Source organism: Danio rerio, chromosome 6 (genome assembly GCF_052040795.2).
Source record: "Danio rerio strain M-AB ecotype USA chromosome 6, GRCz13ab, whole genome shotgun sequence".
Taxonomy (NCBI): domain Eukaryota; kingdom Metazoa; phylum Chordata; class Actinopteri; order Cypriniformes; family Danionidae; genus Danio; species Danio rerio.
In genome coordinates, this window is record NC_141026.1 from 4,091,586 (window position 1) to 4,109,568 (window position 17,983).

At 35.8% G+C, this 17,983-nt stretch overlaps 1 protein-coding gene across 5 annotated transcripts in view; it reads left to right on the forward strand.

Moving 5' to 3' along the window:
- artn (artemin) overlaps positions 1–8,478 on the forward strand; it is a 37,762-nt gene extending 29,284 nt beyond the window's left edge. The window contains exons 4-5 of one of the 5 annotated variants that reach the window (XR_015493000.1): positions 3,162–3,898; positions 7,449–8,478. Coding sequence is in view for 1 of the 5 variants with exons in the window: in XM_087256433.1 (XP_087112559.1) it covers positions 3,162–3,586 (425 nt within the window). In the remaining 4 variants the exon portion in view is untranslated. Of the gene's footprint in view, positions 1–3,161; positions 4,432–5,329; positions 6,669–7,448 lie in introns of those variants that run through there. The other 4 variants (XR_015492998.1, XR_015492999.1, XR_015493001.1 and 1 more) reach the window with 4 other exon arrangements.
- Positions 8,479–17,983: the final 9,505 nt, after the last annotated feature.

The window sequence follows — 17,983 nt, forward strand, 5'->3', positions numbered from 1 at the left end:
GGGAGGAATTTCACACTGTTACACAATCAGCTGGCGAGGTGTGAACCAGGGTCGCTCGTGTTATCACCTTTCTAAATGCCAGTGTTGTGTTACAGTGTGCGGAGGTGACTGCTGGAATACACACTATTTTAATGCACCAAAGTCATGTGCCAGAAGCTGTATTGTTTAAAGAAGCGTAAAAAAAAATCACTGTCTTGTGCCAAAGTCAGTATAAAGCCAAATGATTTTCAGAGTGTGTGTGTGTGTGTGTGTGTGTGTGTGTGTGTGTGTGTGTGTGTGTGTGTGTGTGTGGAGCATATAAAGAGAATAATGTGCATGTAAAGAAAGTTAACGTAGAGGAATGTTGACATGATGATATGATGTTAAAACAATCAAAGAATTAAATAATATCTGATAGGAATAAATAAATACATAAATACATGCATACAGGCATGTATACTTACACATAAGTGCATTAAATAAATTAAATTAAATTAACTTAACTTAAATTAAATTAAATTAAATTAAATTAAATTAAATTAAATTAAATTAAATTAAATTAAATTAAATTAAATAATTCCCAGAGATAGGTTGTGGCTAGAAGGGCGTCCGCTGTGTAAAACAAAGGCTGGATAAGTTGGCGGTTCATTCCGCTGTGGCGACCCCGGATTGATAAATGCCGAAAAGAAAATAAATGAATGAATAAATGAATTTCAATTAAATTAAATTAAATCATTCATTTTCTTTTCGGCTTAGTCCCTTTGTTAATCCGGCGTCGCCAAAGCGGAATGAACCACCAATTTATCCAGCACATTTTTATGCAGCAGATGCCCTTTTAGCCGCAACCCATCTCTGGGAAACAACGATACACACTCATTCACACACTCATACACTACGGACAATTTAGCCTACCCAATTCACCTGTACCGCATGTCTTTGGACTGTGGGAGAAACCGGAGCACCCGGAGGAAAGCCATGTGAACGCAGGGAGGACATGCATAAACTAAATTAAATTAAATGTTATTAAATTTAATTAAATTTAATTAATAAATACAAACATACAATAAAATAAATAATAACAACAAATACATACATACACATACATGCATAAAATAAAATAAAAATAAAATTCAATTCAATTCAATTCAATTGATTCTAATTTAATTTAATTCAATTTAATTTAGTTTAATTAATTATTTTTTAATTTAATTTAATTTTATTTTATTTTATTTTGTTTTGTTTTATTTTATTTTATTTTATTTTATTTTATTTTATTTTATTTTATTTTATTTTATTTTATACAAAATAAAATTCACCAAATATTGCTGTCATCATGGTCGGAGCAACAGTTTTAAAGGTACCCAAAGTTTGACCCCAGTATTTAGTATTTCATTTCTGACCAAAACATGTGGCACTGGGTGACAGGAGCTTGCTTGCATCAGTACATGTAAGATTTATATCATTATTAATATTTACTAGTCTGTCTTTAGACCAATGAAGATGATGCACAATCTCAAACGGAGTAACTGTGTCTAAAGCAACACAGGCTTATTGTGGATATGTACCCTTATCTACATTTCTGGAGAGTGTGATTTATGTAGCTGGAGATACTCCTGGCTTTATTTCGTCTTTAAAATGATTGCTATGGGGCGGTATGATTTCGCCGACAGCCTCTGTTCCTTTTAGCGCTGCCAACTGACTGCTGACCAATGTACAGATGGCTTTTCTGGTGTTACCAGTTTGCCCTGTAGCTCGGCCCATACGCCGGTAAATTTAAAACGCAGAGCAGAGTTGACCGTGACAACAGGGTTTTGAGTTCTGTAAAGAACGGTTTCAGAAATCAGGTAAAACAAATGCAACAGGCTGAAAACGTGGTGAAATCACACGGCTGCGACTGATTTTCGTTTTCTAGACTGCTTTTGATAACACTGCTGGTTTGGTTTAGAGAAGAGGGTGGTGGTCAGTCGTTCAGTCGACAACAAGCTATCCTAGTCGGCTGAAGTGTATATTGCACTTAGAAGCAGACGCACAAGAGAAATGAGAGGCCCCTGGTGTATTTGCAAAAACAAAAACTGTGAGCAGACGTACCTCCAGTTACGTATTTCGCTGTCCCCAGGAATGTAGACATGGGTATGTATCCATAATCAGCCCGGGTTGCCTAATAGAGGATGAATGTATTCTCTTATATTTGGTCCTCATTTTCCTTAACCCATTTTTGTTTAGGATTTCTAAGGGTGCTTTCACATCTGTAGTTCGCTTCATTTGCTCCGGACCAAGCGCAATAAATGATACATTGTTGCATTTTCTGCCGTCTTTGGGTCGTTTTCACACCACACTGCTGGCTTTGGTCCGAACCAGTTGAAACGAACCAAAATGCAGTCATCTGACAAAATCCACATCTCTCATTGGCCAGATGTTGTTAAACATAGTTCCTAAACTGCTTATTGATTGGTCAGAATTCACGTGCGGGAAAATGCCAATGAACTCCCGCAGGTAAACAAAACCTTTTTTCTCTGGAGGGACGACTGCTTTAGCCAAACTATACATTTCGAGAATGAAGCGCGGCCGCGGCTGGAAAACAGTGTTTAATGCATCGCTCGTCACTTCAGGAGGAGCTGTGAATTAATTTAGCTAAACTGCGACATGCTCATCTTGCGGAAATATTACCAACGATCCATCAGGTAATGTTTTCCCCTCTCTCTCTCTCTCTCTGTTGGTAATGCGCTGTCAACAAATATTTTTCCTCCATATCCCATAATGCACAGCGCATCGGCCTACGGCAGCTGAATTAGTCCAAAACACGCAGTACTTTTTGCGGTTGGACCTGTTTTAGTACGAATCATATTCTCACCACAAACGAACTGCTCCAGGGTTCGTTTGAAAGCGTATCGAGACCACCTCTTCAAGCAGGTCTCGGTACGCTTATTTGGTCCGCTTTTGGTGCGCAGTCGAGTACGATTGCTGCATTCTCACCTGCCCAAACGAACCGTACCAAAAGGAGAAACGAACTCTAGTGTGATTCAATCGAACTAAACAAGGCAGGTGTGAAAGCACCCTAAGGTAGCCAATGTATGCAGATTAAGTAGTATTGTTGTATTATAACTTGTTGTTGACAAGAAATAACATAAAAAATTTAATTACTACCATGTTGCATCATTTAAAATATTATCTTTTTTCCTTAGACTCATCCCTGGCAGAGGAAGGTGAGAGTCATCGAATCCGTTGGCAGCGTTCCCATACAAACTCCTCGAGTACACGCAAACCTCCAAGAAAACGCAAGGAGCGCCGCAATCGTGCGCGTGGCCGAAGCAGCCAGGACTGTCGTTTGGAGAGGAAAGAGATGAAGGTGCGAGATCTCGGCCTCGGTTACGACTCGGACGAGATCGTGCTGTTTAAATACTGTGTGGGGACGTGCATGAGCGCCCGCAAGAACTACGACCTGGCCCTGAAAACGCTGACAGACAACGGCAGCGTTTCCAGCCGCAACGTGAGCATGCAGCCCTGCTGCAGACCCACACGCTTCGAGACCGTGTCCTTCATGGACGCCCAGACCAGCTGGCAGACCATCAAATGGCTTTCAGCAGCCAACTGCAGCTGCGTGGGGTGAGGAAACCTGAGGAACCACAACCGGCAAAATCAACGCAAAGCTCCGGGATACATAGAGGAAACTCCGGAGCGAGAAGTCAGAGATGCTGCGTTCTTCAGCGGAAAACACAGCAGATCTGAGCACGGAAACAGCAGGAGTACTGGAGGAGTCCACAAATCGCTTGGGGAGCTCAAAACTGCAAAAGCGAGTCCTGCTCCAGACTGCAGTTCTGCCTGGAAAGCATGTGAAAAGTAACTTGAAGGCCTACGTTTCACAGAATCTGGAGATGTTTTAAGCTGGATAACCATGAAGGGTCATTTTACACAACGGAAGGTGCTTTTGATTCACTTCTCATCAGCTCAGCATGTGTGTTTATTATGCACACTCTTTCTTAAAGGGATAGTACACTCATTATTTCAATAGTATCTGGATGCAGCCTTCATGATGCAAGCTGAGATTGCGTCACTCAGCGATGCAATGTCAGACACAATGCACTCAAAGGAGTGCCGGGTGGAGTAAGGGGTGGGGTTAGGTGAGGGCATTAAAAAGCATGGGATGCAGCTCAGATTGCACTGCACCAAATCTGCATTCAGACGCCTCTCCATTGTTTACTCACATTCAGGTGGTTCTAAACTTTATTAATTTGTTTTTTCTGTCAAACACCAAAGAAGATAATCTGAAGAATGTTGGAAAAATGGAGCCATTGACATTTTTTGTAGGAACTAAGGGCGTACTTGCACTAGGCTATCTGAACCGTGCCCTGGCGTTTCCCGGTTTGTTTGACAAGTGTGAGTGCTCCAAATTGGGCCCAGGCATGGTTCAGTGTGCCGGCCCTGGCCCGCTTGAAAGAGGTGTGCTAGAGCACTGTTCGGTTCAATAAAATCCAGCTGCAGGCCCGCAGAACCACACACGTTTTAGATACACACAATCTAGGACACACAATCTAGGCAAACCATATAAGGTTACGGCGGATGTTAATGTTATTAACGTATTCTTGGACATCGTCATCGATATATTTTGATATATATGGTTAATAAATATTGTACACAATAAACAATAGCATTTACTTTATTTCACAAATATTGCAATCGAGACGGCCGAATGGGGAGCATTGTTCCGATCGCCATTCATAGACTGTACAGTTTTTAATCATTCATTATAGCTGATCAGTCATTATTATCTGACAATAATATATATATATATATATATATATATATATATATATATATATAACAGCTGTGACAGTTTAGTAAAAGATAGTAGTTTATATATAAACTTATAATTATAATCAGATAATCAGTTAAGATAATCATTTTATAACTATATATATTGTTTAAATGATTAACTATAGTTGGCTAATTTATTTTAAAGTGACATATTATTGTTTGCTTTTTATATTTTACAACAAAGTGATTTTAACCAAGTAGCTATGATAATATTACGATCTTGAATTAGTTTACACTTAATCTTACAATTAGACGGTCTAATGTTTTCTTTGTGTATGTAAACACATGAATAAAGTCATAAGTGTCTTAACCAATTATTTTTATTTACATAATTTGAGTTCAGAAACTGCAGAGATGTTAAAATAATCGTAACGATATAATAATAATAATGAGATATAATTATATAATATATAATATATAATAATAATATATGCTAATAAATAAAATAATAATAATATAAGATATAATAAAGAGTTAGTTACCATAGATGGTTTGCCCAAATCGTGTGTCCTAGATTGTGTGTGGTTCTGCGGGCCAGCAGCTGGATATATCTCGTTCGGTTGGGCTTTGGTGCAGTACGCTTGTAATATGAGTGCAAACACGCCTGAGCAACTAACTGAAGACGCGACGTCACTTTTAAGGGACAGTTTCATATTCATACTTTACAATGAACGCGAACTGTCATAGTTTATGAAAGATGCAAACCCCTCGCTGCACGTCAGCTGCACCCTCTGCAAACCTAATACCTGCAGCATGAGGACTTTACTGATATTTTGTCAAGCGTCAAAAGTTGTGGATCTGTTCGTCAAATATTTGACTGTGTCACTGCATCCCAAACGACTAAAAATAATACAAAACGTTATAACTGAAGCAATGTCCACTGTGCTGAGCGAGAGCGCTTCTCTTCCTGTTCAACTAAAGTCGCATCATCGATGACGTAAGCATGCTCTGGCTCGAAAGTTAAGATGCAGTGTGAGTGCAGGCCGTCGCAGGAGAGGGAAGGGGGCACTAGCGCGCTTTGGCATGGTTTAAGGCAACTGTGCCTAGTGAAAGTACGCCCTAAAAATAGCTGTGGTCCCATCCAAAGATGACGATTAGATTTATGTTAAAAACTGGAATATTGCATGAAAAAAATAAAGCAGCGTTTTTATCCAATGAGTCAAAGAGAATAAAATCATCACTTCCTGATTAACTGGCGGGAAATACTAAAAAGAAAAAAACTGTGGTAAAAGCCACTGTAGGCCTTTTTTCCTATTTAATAGATTACTTACGTCTCAGAAGATGTAACATAATCAACGTTCAGTGGCTTTTGGAGGCTTGAGGCACTTTTTTAGATGCTTTCATTCTGGAAGTAATAATAAGATATTAATAATACTCAACTACTGTGATGACAGACTTTGGTTGAGGCATTTTACAATGTGCTCACTCCACTGGTTTGTCTATTGATGCTGTGCTATCACACCCATTTTTGATGCTCATGCTGGACTTTATTTGGTAAATGTGTTTCATTCATTCATTCATTCATTTTTTGTAGGCTTAGTGCCTTTATTAATCCGGGGTCGCCACAGCGGAATGAACCGCCAACTTATCTAGCTTTTTTTTTTTTAAGAATTTATAAGATTTATTTATTAGATTTTTATGACAGTTAACAAACAAAAGTAAGAAGAGACAATAACAGTACAAACAGAAAAAATATATATATATAACAGTACAAAATTGATTAAAAGAATAAAAATAAACAACACTATAACCCTCATCTTGTGCGACACACAGTATGACATGCATAAACATGTATGATGTGCATAAATTTTTCAAATTGAGCATATAAACAGGTCGGTACTAGACGTTGAGGTTGACAGCATGGTGTATTAAGTAGAATAAACAATAATAATAAAATAAATAAAAAATAAATAAATAAATAAATAAAATAAAAAAGGCGAGAGAAAAGGGAAAATGTATTAAACTAAATAGGCTGGGGGGTGGCACGTTCTTAAAACTTGTTTTTTTATGTCAAGAAAAAGTTGTATGTTTGTGCTATATCAGCAGCACTAATACTCGACTGGAAAGCACAGATCAAAACAAAAATGCAAGATTGGCTACCATTCACTCCACAGTAATTGCCTCAAGTCTCAGAGATTTGACATGTTCCAAAAATGGCAAGCAAATATCAGACAATTTGACCACTGAACCTCGAAGACTATGTTTAATTTTTTCTAATTCAACAAAAAATAATCCAGCAAGTTTTTAACACAGCGGATGCCCTTCCAGCCGCAACCCATCTCTGGGAAACATCCACACACTCATTTATACACACACTCATACACTACGGACAATTTAGCCAACCCAATTCACCTGTACCGTTTCACTTAACCCAATTCACATAACCTTGTTGCTGTGAGGCGACAGCACTACCTAGTGCGCCACTGCGTCGCCGTAAATAATAGTAGTTTAATAACAGTAGTTTATGCACATTTCTATTGATATTGAATAAAATGTTTATCCTATATTTTTCTCAAATTTTATGCACATCTTGGCATTTCCATCAAGCATTTTTCATGCAATATTCTAAAATATGAATAAAAATAGGTGGATGGAAAGTTAGCTAATGGCTGTTTTTCCCCCAACCTTTTTAGTATATCTTCTTTTGTGTTCAACAGAAGAAAGAAACACCAGCCGGTTTGGTGACAACCTGAAGATACTAAGTAAATGATGACAGAATTTGTATTTTTTGTTGAACTATCCCAGTAAGCCAAGCGCACACTACAAGACTGAAGCAGCTCCGCTTTTTTAAGTTACTGAGTTTATCGCAGAAAGTTTCAAAATTATAGAGCGAATACCCCGTTTTGCAGGCTGGAGTCTTGTATTTTCTGAACCTGCTCTTTGCATGATGATATCACGCTCGATTGCACTGCATGTCTGGACGTTTGCCCGGCTGTAACGCTCTCCTCCATCATCTGATCATCATTAGATGAATTACTGCTGCCACGATCGCTAGAAAATGTACACAAGCTATTTTTAACTCTTTTCAACTCGTTTCTCTTTTAAACAAAATTGCGTCTGCTTTCCATTAAACGTGCAAACTCGAGCGCTGAATCTGGTGAATAATGACTTATTCTATAATAAACCTTTTTTTTGGTAGAAAATAACCTTGTTTGGATTTGAATAAATGTCGATGACCTAAGTTAGAAAGCTGTTCAAAAGCTATTAAGTTTATCAAAAGCGACAACAGGCATTTATAATGCTATACATTTCACTTGCAAGTCTTTTTAAACTCACTGTAAAACCCTGAAGCAAATGTAACATGGTTTAAAACAAGCACAAATGTTTTTCAATATTAATAATCATCAATATTTATTTACAATTGTAAGTCTAGGGTAAAAGTAACCACATTTAAAAAGTGTGGTACTTTCACAAGTGATGGGTGCAAGCAAAAGACACACAACAGAACTGCCAACAAAAGTGATTTAATGTACAAAAAGTGAAATCAGATTAATGTCCAAATATATATCCAAAAAAAAAAAAGAGAGAAATATTTACAATAATAATAAAGGGGCAAATTCAAACAAAGTATCAAACAAAATTAGGTTAACTCAAGCGTAAGCGAACGATAGTGAAGCCAAATCAAAGAAATAAAAATAACAAAACAATTATAACTCATAAACAAACCCCTTACCTCGCTAGAAGCGTGAAAAGAAAAAGAAAAGAAAGGTCTTCAGCACCAAGCGCCGTAAACTTTCCTGTACTGAACTTAAAGAGTGAACTCTCAGTGACATCTCATAATATTGTCAGGTAAGAGCTGGGCCATAGAGTAACCAACAAAAACAATCGAAATAAATGTATACAAAAATCAAAGTAGCTCAAAATGGGCAAAAGTAATAGAAAATAATTTTACCCAAACGAAAGTTAAGAAAAAACAACGAAAAACAAAATCATATCAGCAAAAACACACAAAAACAAGATCAAAGGAAAAGCGCCGTCATCTGCTTTTCTTGGCGTCCTTTTATATGACTGTGCCACTTGCCCAATGATGATTGACTGGTCCCCCGACCAATCGGCTGTCGCGAGGACGGACCTAAAGGAAATGACAGGCTGGGAGAAAGAGAGAGAGAACAGGAGGCAAAAATCCTACAAATATAATAATATATCGCAACCGTAACACAATATTATACACAAAACAGGCAAATTAGAATGATTTCTGAAGGATCGAGTGATATGATGGTGAGAGCAATGATGCTGGAAATTTAGCTTATCATAAATGACATATTAAAATATAACAAATATAAAGCAGTTATTTTAAATGGTAATAATATTTCACAATATGACTGCTTTAGTATCCTACATCCTAATGATAATTTTGCTAGCATTTCTGCTTGCACATGTTACACGCATCAATTAAATTGGGGTATTACATTTTCAGTTTAGTTGTGCAACTTATTAATTATTAAAACTAATATGTAAATTACATTTTGAAACTGTGGTTATGAATGTCAAATGAAAATATACAACTCAGGCTTATTCTGAGAATGTACCCCTATATACATTTCTGGAGAGTGCTTAATATGTTTCAGGAGGTATGTTTTTTTGCTGTTTTGTTTTCGCATATCCATTAGAGGGCGCTGTGTATGCTTTTTCAGATCTCAAATTTCTCTCATGAGTGCCATTTGTGCCTGTTGTTCTCATGTAAATCCACCAGTGGCAGCTGTTGACTGACTGACCAATCAACTGACCCATCCTCCTCCTTCCCTAAACCCAACCGATAGTGTTTTCTGAAGCACCGATTGACCAGCGCTCACCCACTTCTCTAAACCCAACCAATAGTGTTTTAAAAAGCAATCCAGAAACAGAAAAGCCCCCTGATTTTTACCACGTTTTCAGATTTTACCACATTCTCACCCTGTTATTCATTCATTCATTTTCTTCTCGACTTAGTCCCTTTATTAATCCAGGGTAGCCACAGCAGAATTACCCGCCAACTTATCAAGCACATTTTTACGCAGCGGATGTCCTTCCAGCTGCAACACGTCTCTAGGAAATCACCCTGTTAATTACAGGTTTAATTTATTTTTTGGCTACAATTTTTGTCTTTTTGGAAACGTTCTTCGCCAGACTCAAACCACGCCAATGTCGTCAACTCCTCATTGCGTTTCAAGTCCACTGACGTACATGGCTAGCTACTGGACAAACTGGTAACACTAGGAAAGCCATCCATATGGAGGTAACCGGTCAGCTGGTAACCGTGTAAATGAACAGCATCATACACTCCCTAGAGTTTGTTTTAAAAATGAAATGCAGCCATGTGGCTACGAAACTTGCTCTGTCCAGAAATGTATATAGGGCTACGTTTTCAGAATGAGCCTATGTTGAAAATATATTGATTATAATTTTTCATTTTGCACCAAACTGTACAAAAGTTATTGGAAAATGCTCATTTAAAGACAAAAATATATTTGTTATTTTTCAGAGTGCATTTTGCATAATACATTTCAAAGTCAGTTTGCTTCTCGTGTGCTTCTATACATTTTCTGACGATTGTAATGAAATAAATGCAGCATTGGTGAAAGTTAGAGATGTTCAAATGCATTTCAACCCCCCAAAGTGTTTATCTGTAGTTTAGATTTGAGTGATAGTTCAGATTAAGCTCTTCCGGCTGGTTTGTAAAAAAAATCCAGGTGTTTTAACCACTTTTGTAATGTGCTCTTGGCATAAAAACAATTCTCACACAATCAACCACACAGACAGCCAACCAGCTATCCTGATGCCACATTCAGATGCTAACAAATACCTCTTTAACTTCAAACCTTTGTTTTGCAAAGCAGCATTAAAGGGATAGTTCATAGTCCAGAAGTGAACATTTACTCACTGTTTACTTTCCGTCAAGTGGTTCCAAACCTCTATCTCTTTATTCGGTCACACTTTATTTTGATGGTTCGTTTGTTAAATTTAAGTTTCGTTCCAACAAATTCTCATTAAATTATAAGTAGACTGTTGAGGTTAGGGTTAATGTAAGTTGGCATGCACTAGCACAGTGTCTTATAGTCAGTCAAATGTCTTGAAGTAGCAGGATCAGCAGATATTAAGCAGACAGTCTACCATTACTCAAATGGACCATCAAAATAAGGTGTTACCAAACAAATACTATGGAAGTCAATGGTATTTCCAACATTTTTCTAAATATCTTCTTTTGTGTTCAACAGAGTTAACAATCTCAAAGTACTGAAACAGGGAAAGGCTGAGTAAATAATGACAACATTTTTATTTTGGGGTGAACTATTCCTTTAATGTCTTGTTTCACTGCTTCAGTGAGTGTTTTTCTGTGCATTGTCTATTATAGATTGAATCTTTGTGAGGGTTAATGCCCTACCGATATATTATACACGTAAAGTCCACTTGACAGACTTTGATAAGCAACAGAATATATTTCTCTTGTTTTCATTGCTCAGCTCAGTGAAATGTTGCCCTGGTTAAGGTTCACGGCGCACATCACTGTAACCGTTTACCAGTTTGTGTTTTAATTCAGTCACATTTTATGTTTTGTTTTGTGTCTTGACTTATTGTATATGATATACCAAAGCAACAGACAGATACACTGAAAAAATGGTTCATTGGATTTACAGTTGAAGTCAGAATTATTAGCCCCCTGTTTATTTTGTTCCCAATCTCCCAACAGAGAGATTTTTCAACACATTCCTAAACATAATAGTTTTAATAACTCATTACTAATAACTGATTTATTTTATCTTTGCCATGATGACAGAACATAATATTTGACGATATTTTTCAAGACACTTCTATACAGCTTAAAGTGACATTTAAAGGCTTAACTAGGTTAATTAGGTTAGCTAGGCAGGTTAGGGTAATTTAGTAAGTTATTGTATGATGGTATGTTCTGTAGACTATCGAAAAAAATAACTTAAAGGGGCTAATAATTTTGACCTTAAAATGGCTATTAAAAAAAATAAAATTGCTTTTATTTTAGCTGAAATAAAACAATAAGACTTTCTCCTGAAGAATAAATACGATCAGACAATAATTGAATAAATATTTACAGTAGGAAATTTACAAAATATTTTCATGGAACAGGATCTTGATTGAGTATTTTAATGACTTTTGGCTCAAAGGAGAAATCAATGATTTTGACCCATGTCATGTTTTGATCCAATATACCAGTGCAACTTTCGTTTTTTTCTGCAGGGTCACATATAATGCAAATTATATTGAATTTATGAATTGTGGTGGAAGGTCTTGTATGTTGCTCTTTTAGTTTGTTCTTTTTTTGGTTTGATTTTGTGGTTAAATATGACCAGGCTATGTTGTCCTGCTTCACCCTAATGCTGAAAACAGTTTACTACAAGAGTCAAACATCACAAATTAATGTTATGTCCACCTTTGAATGTAACATGCAAACTTTTATTGATATTAAGTAACTGATTAGACTTCGGGGTAACACTTTACTTCATACCTGTCAACATTGGGATGTGAAAATAAGGGATATGCCCACCATAATCCCTCCTCCTCCTTTAAAAAATCCCCATAATACTAAATATGTTAATTTGAAGCTGTTTCATAGTAAATAAACAGTTAAATAGTCAATAATATGTTCTATTATTATTATTTACAAAAGAAAAAATAAATATATACATTAGCAGCTAATACATTAGCAAACAGTTCAGCTTATTAAAATTAATAGCTGTTTTAATGAAACACAATCAAGCTATCAAATCTCATTAGCCGTTTCTTCGCTGTATATCTTACACATTCTGATTAAAGAGCAATTAATGAATCTCTCATTTATTTAGATTTTTTCGTTTGATTACATTAAATAAGAGGTTTCACTTTAAAAATGCACACATCTAACAATATAATGGAGGCATTCGACTGCTTTCCTAACTTATGCTCATTTAAGACAAAATTAGTTGTGTTTGGAAAAAAAAAACATCAAGATCGACATCTTTAGATATTATTATTATTATTGATTATGTGTATATCTGTTTAAACACGCAACCAAAAGCCAGACTTTTGCTCTGCTACAAATCACATGTAAAGCATCCGTTTGAGAAACAGCATCTGTTTATCACTATGGAGCGCGTCACCTGACAGTCACGCACCGCTTTATGACTGCTTTGAGGATTGCGTAGGAGGGGTGACGGCACCTGTTATGAAAAGGAAGGGGAATCGCGCCGTTTTTATATTCATTTCAAAGTGTTTTCGTGCCTAAACAAAGCGAAAGCACAGAACAGGCACACATTTAAGAACAAGGGGCGGCCCCTTGTGGTTCGGCGGTATGGGTGGCGTATAGGGAGCCTTGGCTATTTAATGTTTCTTCCCACTGAAAATACGGGAAAATACCTTTACGGGATGATAGCGGGATGGAATGTAAAATACGGGAGAATCCCAGGAAAAACGGGAGGGTAGACAGGTATGCTTTACTTGAAGGGGTGTTCATAAGACTGTCATGAAACCTTTATAATCATGACATGACTCTTGTCGCATACAACCATCATTAAGTGTCATTTTGCTCAGTTCTGTCATTCTAAACGCAAAGATGACATTGTTTGTTATGACAACTTGACATTAATGCATCTTCATATTCGTCATAACAGTTTTCATTAGCATGCATGAAATCTCATTCACATTAACTACATGTCTCATGTCATGATTGTAACATTTTAATGACAGTCTTATGAATGCCCCTTCAAGTAGTGTTACAGACATCAGTATAATCTCCTAATGTTTTGCTAGATTTGCTTGCAGTGTTTCGACCTTGTTTTAATGCTACTTTTCTCTTGATTCCTGGCAGCCTTTCTGTTTTTATACTTGTATTTTTTGACTCATGGATCATAGATCTAACAGATGATGTACTTCTGTCAGGTTGGACAAAGCTTTAATCCTCATGTTATGTTATTGACTGAACACTCACTCACTTGTTGTGATAATCTGGGACGTTTTGGTCAGTTTCGTTCCTCTGAGATTGAGGATATTAGTGTTTGTTATTGTATGTGTCTGTATAGTCTTTAGTTTCCCATCAGCGCAGTGAATTCTTTTCCTTAAAGGGAGAGTTCACACACACACACACAAAAAAAGTGGTTCCAAACGTTTATGAGTTTCTTCATTCTGTTGGACACCTAAGAAGATAATTTAAAGAAAGCTGAAAACCGGTAACCATTGACTTTCATATGCATACACTACCTGACAAAAGTCTATCCAAGTTTTAGGAAGAACAAAGCTTGACTTCTAGTTGATCATTTGGTATCAGAAGTGGCTTATATCAAAGACAAAGGCCTCTAGATTACGTTTATTTTACCTAAATAAAATATGACCATGCCTTGATTTTTAAATATTTAATTAGGACAGTAAGGTCTGACTTTGCTTAGACAAAAGTCTTGTTATACATCTCTGCAATAACTCAAATAACTTATTAATAAAGTCATCTGGAATAGCAAAGAAAGTTTTCCTGCAGGAGGTGTTCTTACCCCAGACATGCTCAATAATGTTCATGTCTGCTGACTGGGCTGGCCAATCCTGGAGCACCTTGACCTTCTTTGCTTTCAGGAGCTTTGATGTGGAGGCTGAAGTCTGAGGAGCGCTATCCTGCAGGAAAATTCGCCTCTCCTGTGGTTTGTAATGTAATGGGCAGCACAAATGTCTTGATACCTCAGGCTGTTGATGTTGCCATCCACTCTGCAGATCTCTCGCACATCCCCAAACTGAATGTAACCCCAAACCATGAGTTTTCCTTCACCAAACTTGACTGATTTCTATGAGAATCTTGGGTCCATGCGGGTTCCAGTAGGTCTTCTGCAGTATTTGGGATGCAGTTCAACAGATCAGAGAAATCGACCTTCTGCCACTTTTCCAAATGATCAACCAGAAGTCAAGTTATTATTTGTTGCTTTTACAACTGGGATCAATGACAAGTCAGGTAAATCAATGGTTACAGGTTTTCAACATTTTTTTAAATATCTTCTATTGTGTTTAACAGAAGAAACTCAAACTAGTGGATGATAAAGAGAATCATTTGGGTGAACTGTCCCTTTAAGGATGACCTCATTTATCCCTTTGGATGCTATGTATCCACTGCTTTATTTAAGGGAAATGACTGCTATTGTTTGATGTATTTATTGTAGTTGTTTCTTTTGTATACGTGTTATCATAGTTGTATTTTGTATTATTTATAACGTGTATATACATGGAATTTATTGCTCAGATTTTTATACAGATGATGCATTTAAAGAGAAATACAGTTTACTTGTGTGTGTCATATACAGTCCAGTGTGTCATTTTTGTGTTTTGACTCTCAACAGCAATTGTTCCAGTCAATGTTTCTCTTTAAACAAGTTGCAGATGTAAAGCTAAAATCAAACTGATGTAAGGTAATGAACGTATGTCAATATGATTGATTAGATTGTCAGTTTGTGCATGAGAGGTCTTGTCAGAAAGCTCTCCCAGCACATTATGTTTACACTAAACACGCAGATCATCTGATTACTGTCATTCAGCGGGTTTCAATCTGAATTAATGAAAGGTGAGTGAATTCATTTTCTGCGGGACTTTCTAATTCAGAGTTTCAACAACTGTCTGACCAAAATATATATGGAAGTAAAATGGTCAATAAAATTCATTTTTGAAATCTCTTTTATACATATGTATATATATATATATATACATACATATACATATATATATATATATATATATATATATATATATATATATATATATATATATATATATATATATATATATATATGTATATGTATATATATATATGTGTATGTATATGTATATATATATATATATATATATATATTTTTTTTTTTTTTTTTTTTTTTTTTTTTTTGAGTGAAGCAAATACATGTATTCAATACATAGTATTCATACATTTACTCATTTTCCTTCAGCTTAGTCTCTATTTCACAGGTCACCATCGGCCAACTATTCCAACATGTTTTTTTTATGCTGGGAAACACCCATACACAGCCATTCACACACACACTCATACAGTAAGGCCAGTTTAGTTAATCCTAGTCACCTATAATGCAAGTGTTTGGACTGTGGGAGAAACTGGAGCACCTGTAGGAAACCCACGCCAACACGGTGAGAACATGTTAATATATTAGATAGTATACACTAGTATATATTAGTAAATATATTTAATATCATAATTTTGAGTATGCTTATTAGTTGATGTGCGAATAAAGATTTTCTTAATGTTACATGTTAATGAATTTTCTTGGATTTAAACATATGGAGGGTAAGATATATTCTAAAATTATTATTTATATATATTTATAAAAGTAGGTAGTGGTAGTGCGCAGTAGGTAGTGCTGTCGCCTCACAGCAAAAAGGTCGCTGGTTCAAGCCTCGGCTTAGTTGGTGTTTCTGTGTGTAGAAACACCAACTCCCTGCCTTCGTGTGGGTTTCCTCCGGGTGCTCCGGTTTCCCCCAGTCCCAAGACATGTGGTGCAGGTGAATTGGGTACTCTAAATTGTCCGTAGTGTAATAAGTGTGTGTGTGGATGTTTCCCAGAGATGAGTTGCGGCTGGAAGGGCATCCGCTGCGTAAAAACTTGCTGGATAAGTTGGCGGTTCATTCTGCTGTGGCGACCCCGGATTAATAAATGGACTAAGCCGACAAGAAAATGAATGAATGAATTTATATATATATTTGTAGAAAATAAATTTATACAAATAATGGCCGTTTTTTGTATATTTCAAAATATATTTACTTTTTTATTTGTTTATTTTATTGGGTACTTTCAGACTGACATCTTTCTGTTGTAAAATGCTGTTTGTACTAATGTTTCTCAACATAAAATATAGCAAATATACATATCAGAGCCCTGAGTGTCAAAATACTTGTCATGACAAAATGACAGTAATGTCATTTTGCCAACATGTTTGAAATGCCCCTACACTAAACAACAGGGCTCTATTTAGGAGGACAGCTAGTGCTGTCTAAAGTCATGTATTCTTTAAATATGTTTTAATCCATAAAAATATAGCCTAGTACATCACAATCAGAAGTGTTCAACAAATATATAGTAGGCTACTCAATTTTCTAAAGAATAGTGAGGGAGGAAAAATCATCTACACATTTTTTGGTAAAAAATAAAAAAAACTGGTCACTTATTGTCAAATCACACATTTATAAATAATTTTTTAATTGATAAATGAACTGTTTAGTTAAGCTAAGCATGATAGTTATGCGTGCTAGTTTCCATATAACAGAATTCAAAATAAATAGTTTCATAACTTGTCACTATTGTTGTCAATTCATATAATGAAACTGCGCCACCTGGAGGAGAGTTAAAGATTTTCAAATCCAAACAATCAGATAAAAGTTTTACATATGAAGATAACGTGTTTACCTGTGTATTCACTAGATGAATTAAACATAATCAAACCTCGCCTACAAACACTCAAGAAAATTGTACCTTCAAAATTATAATTTTATGTAGTTTATTTGTAATCCAACCGTAACTCATTCATTCATTCATTCATTCATTCATTCATTTTCTTTTGGGCTTAGTCCCTTTATTAGTCCAGGGTCACCACAGTGGAATGAACCAACTTATTTAGGACATTTTTACGCAGCGAATGCCAAACCGTTACTCTGTTAATGAAATTAAGATTTTTATGAGTATATATATATATATATATATATATATATATATATATATATATATATATATATATATATATATATATATATATATATTTATATATATATATATATATATATATATATATATATATATATATATATATATATATATATATATATATATATAAAGTCTGTATTGTTAATAGAATTAAATTAACAAATTAACAGTAGGCTATTGGTGGTGATTACAAAAAAAGCTTCGGTAATGGATTAATCCGCCCTTTAGGCTATGGGTACACTCTCTTATCACAACGGATGATACACGGACCACAATAACTTGTCTAATGTCACTATATAATTATTAATGGCTTTACAGTTTTGATGAAAATCAAAGCTTTTTGGGCTTATTTGAAAGTCATAGATTCTGGGGAAAAATATAAATTGACTATACTGACCAATTTATAGAATATTGTTTTCTTGAAATATAGTTAAATAAACTCTTACAAACTATCCCCTTGTTTCTGTCACACTAGCACTGATTGCGAAACGCATTTTTGGGAACTTGTCCCTTCCCGCTTGCCTTCGAGTT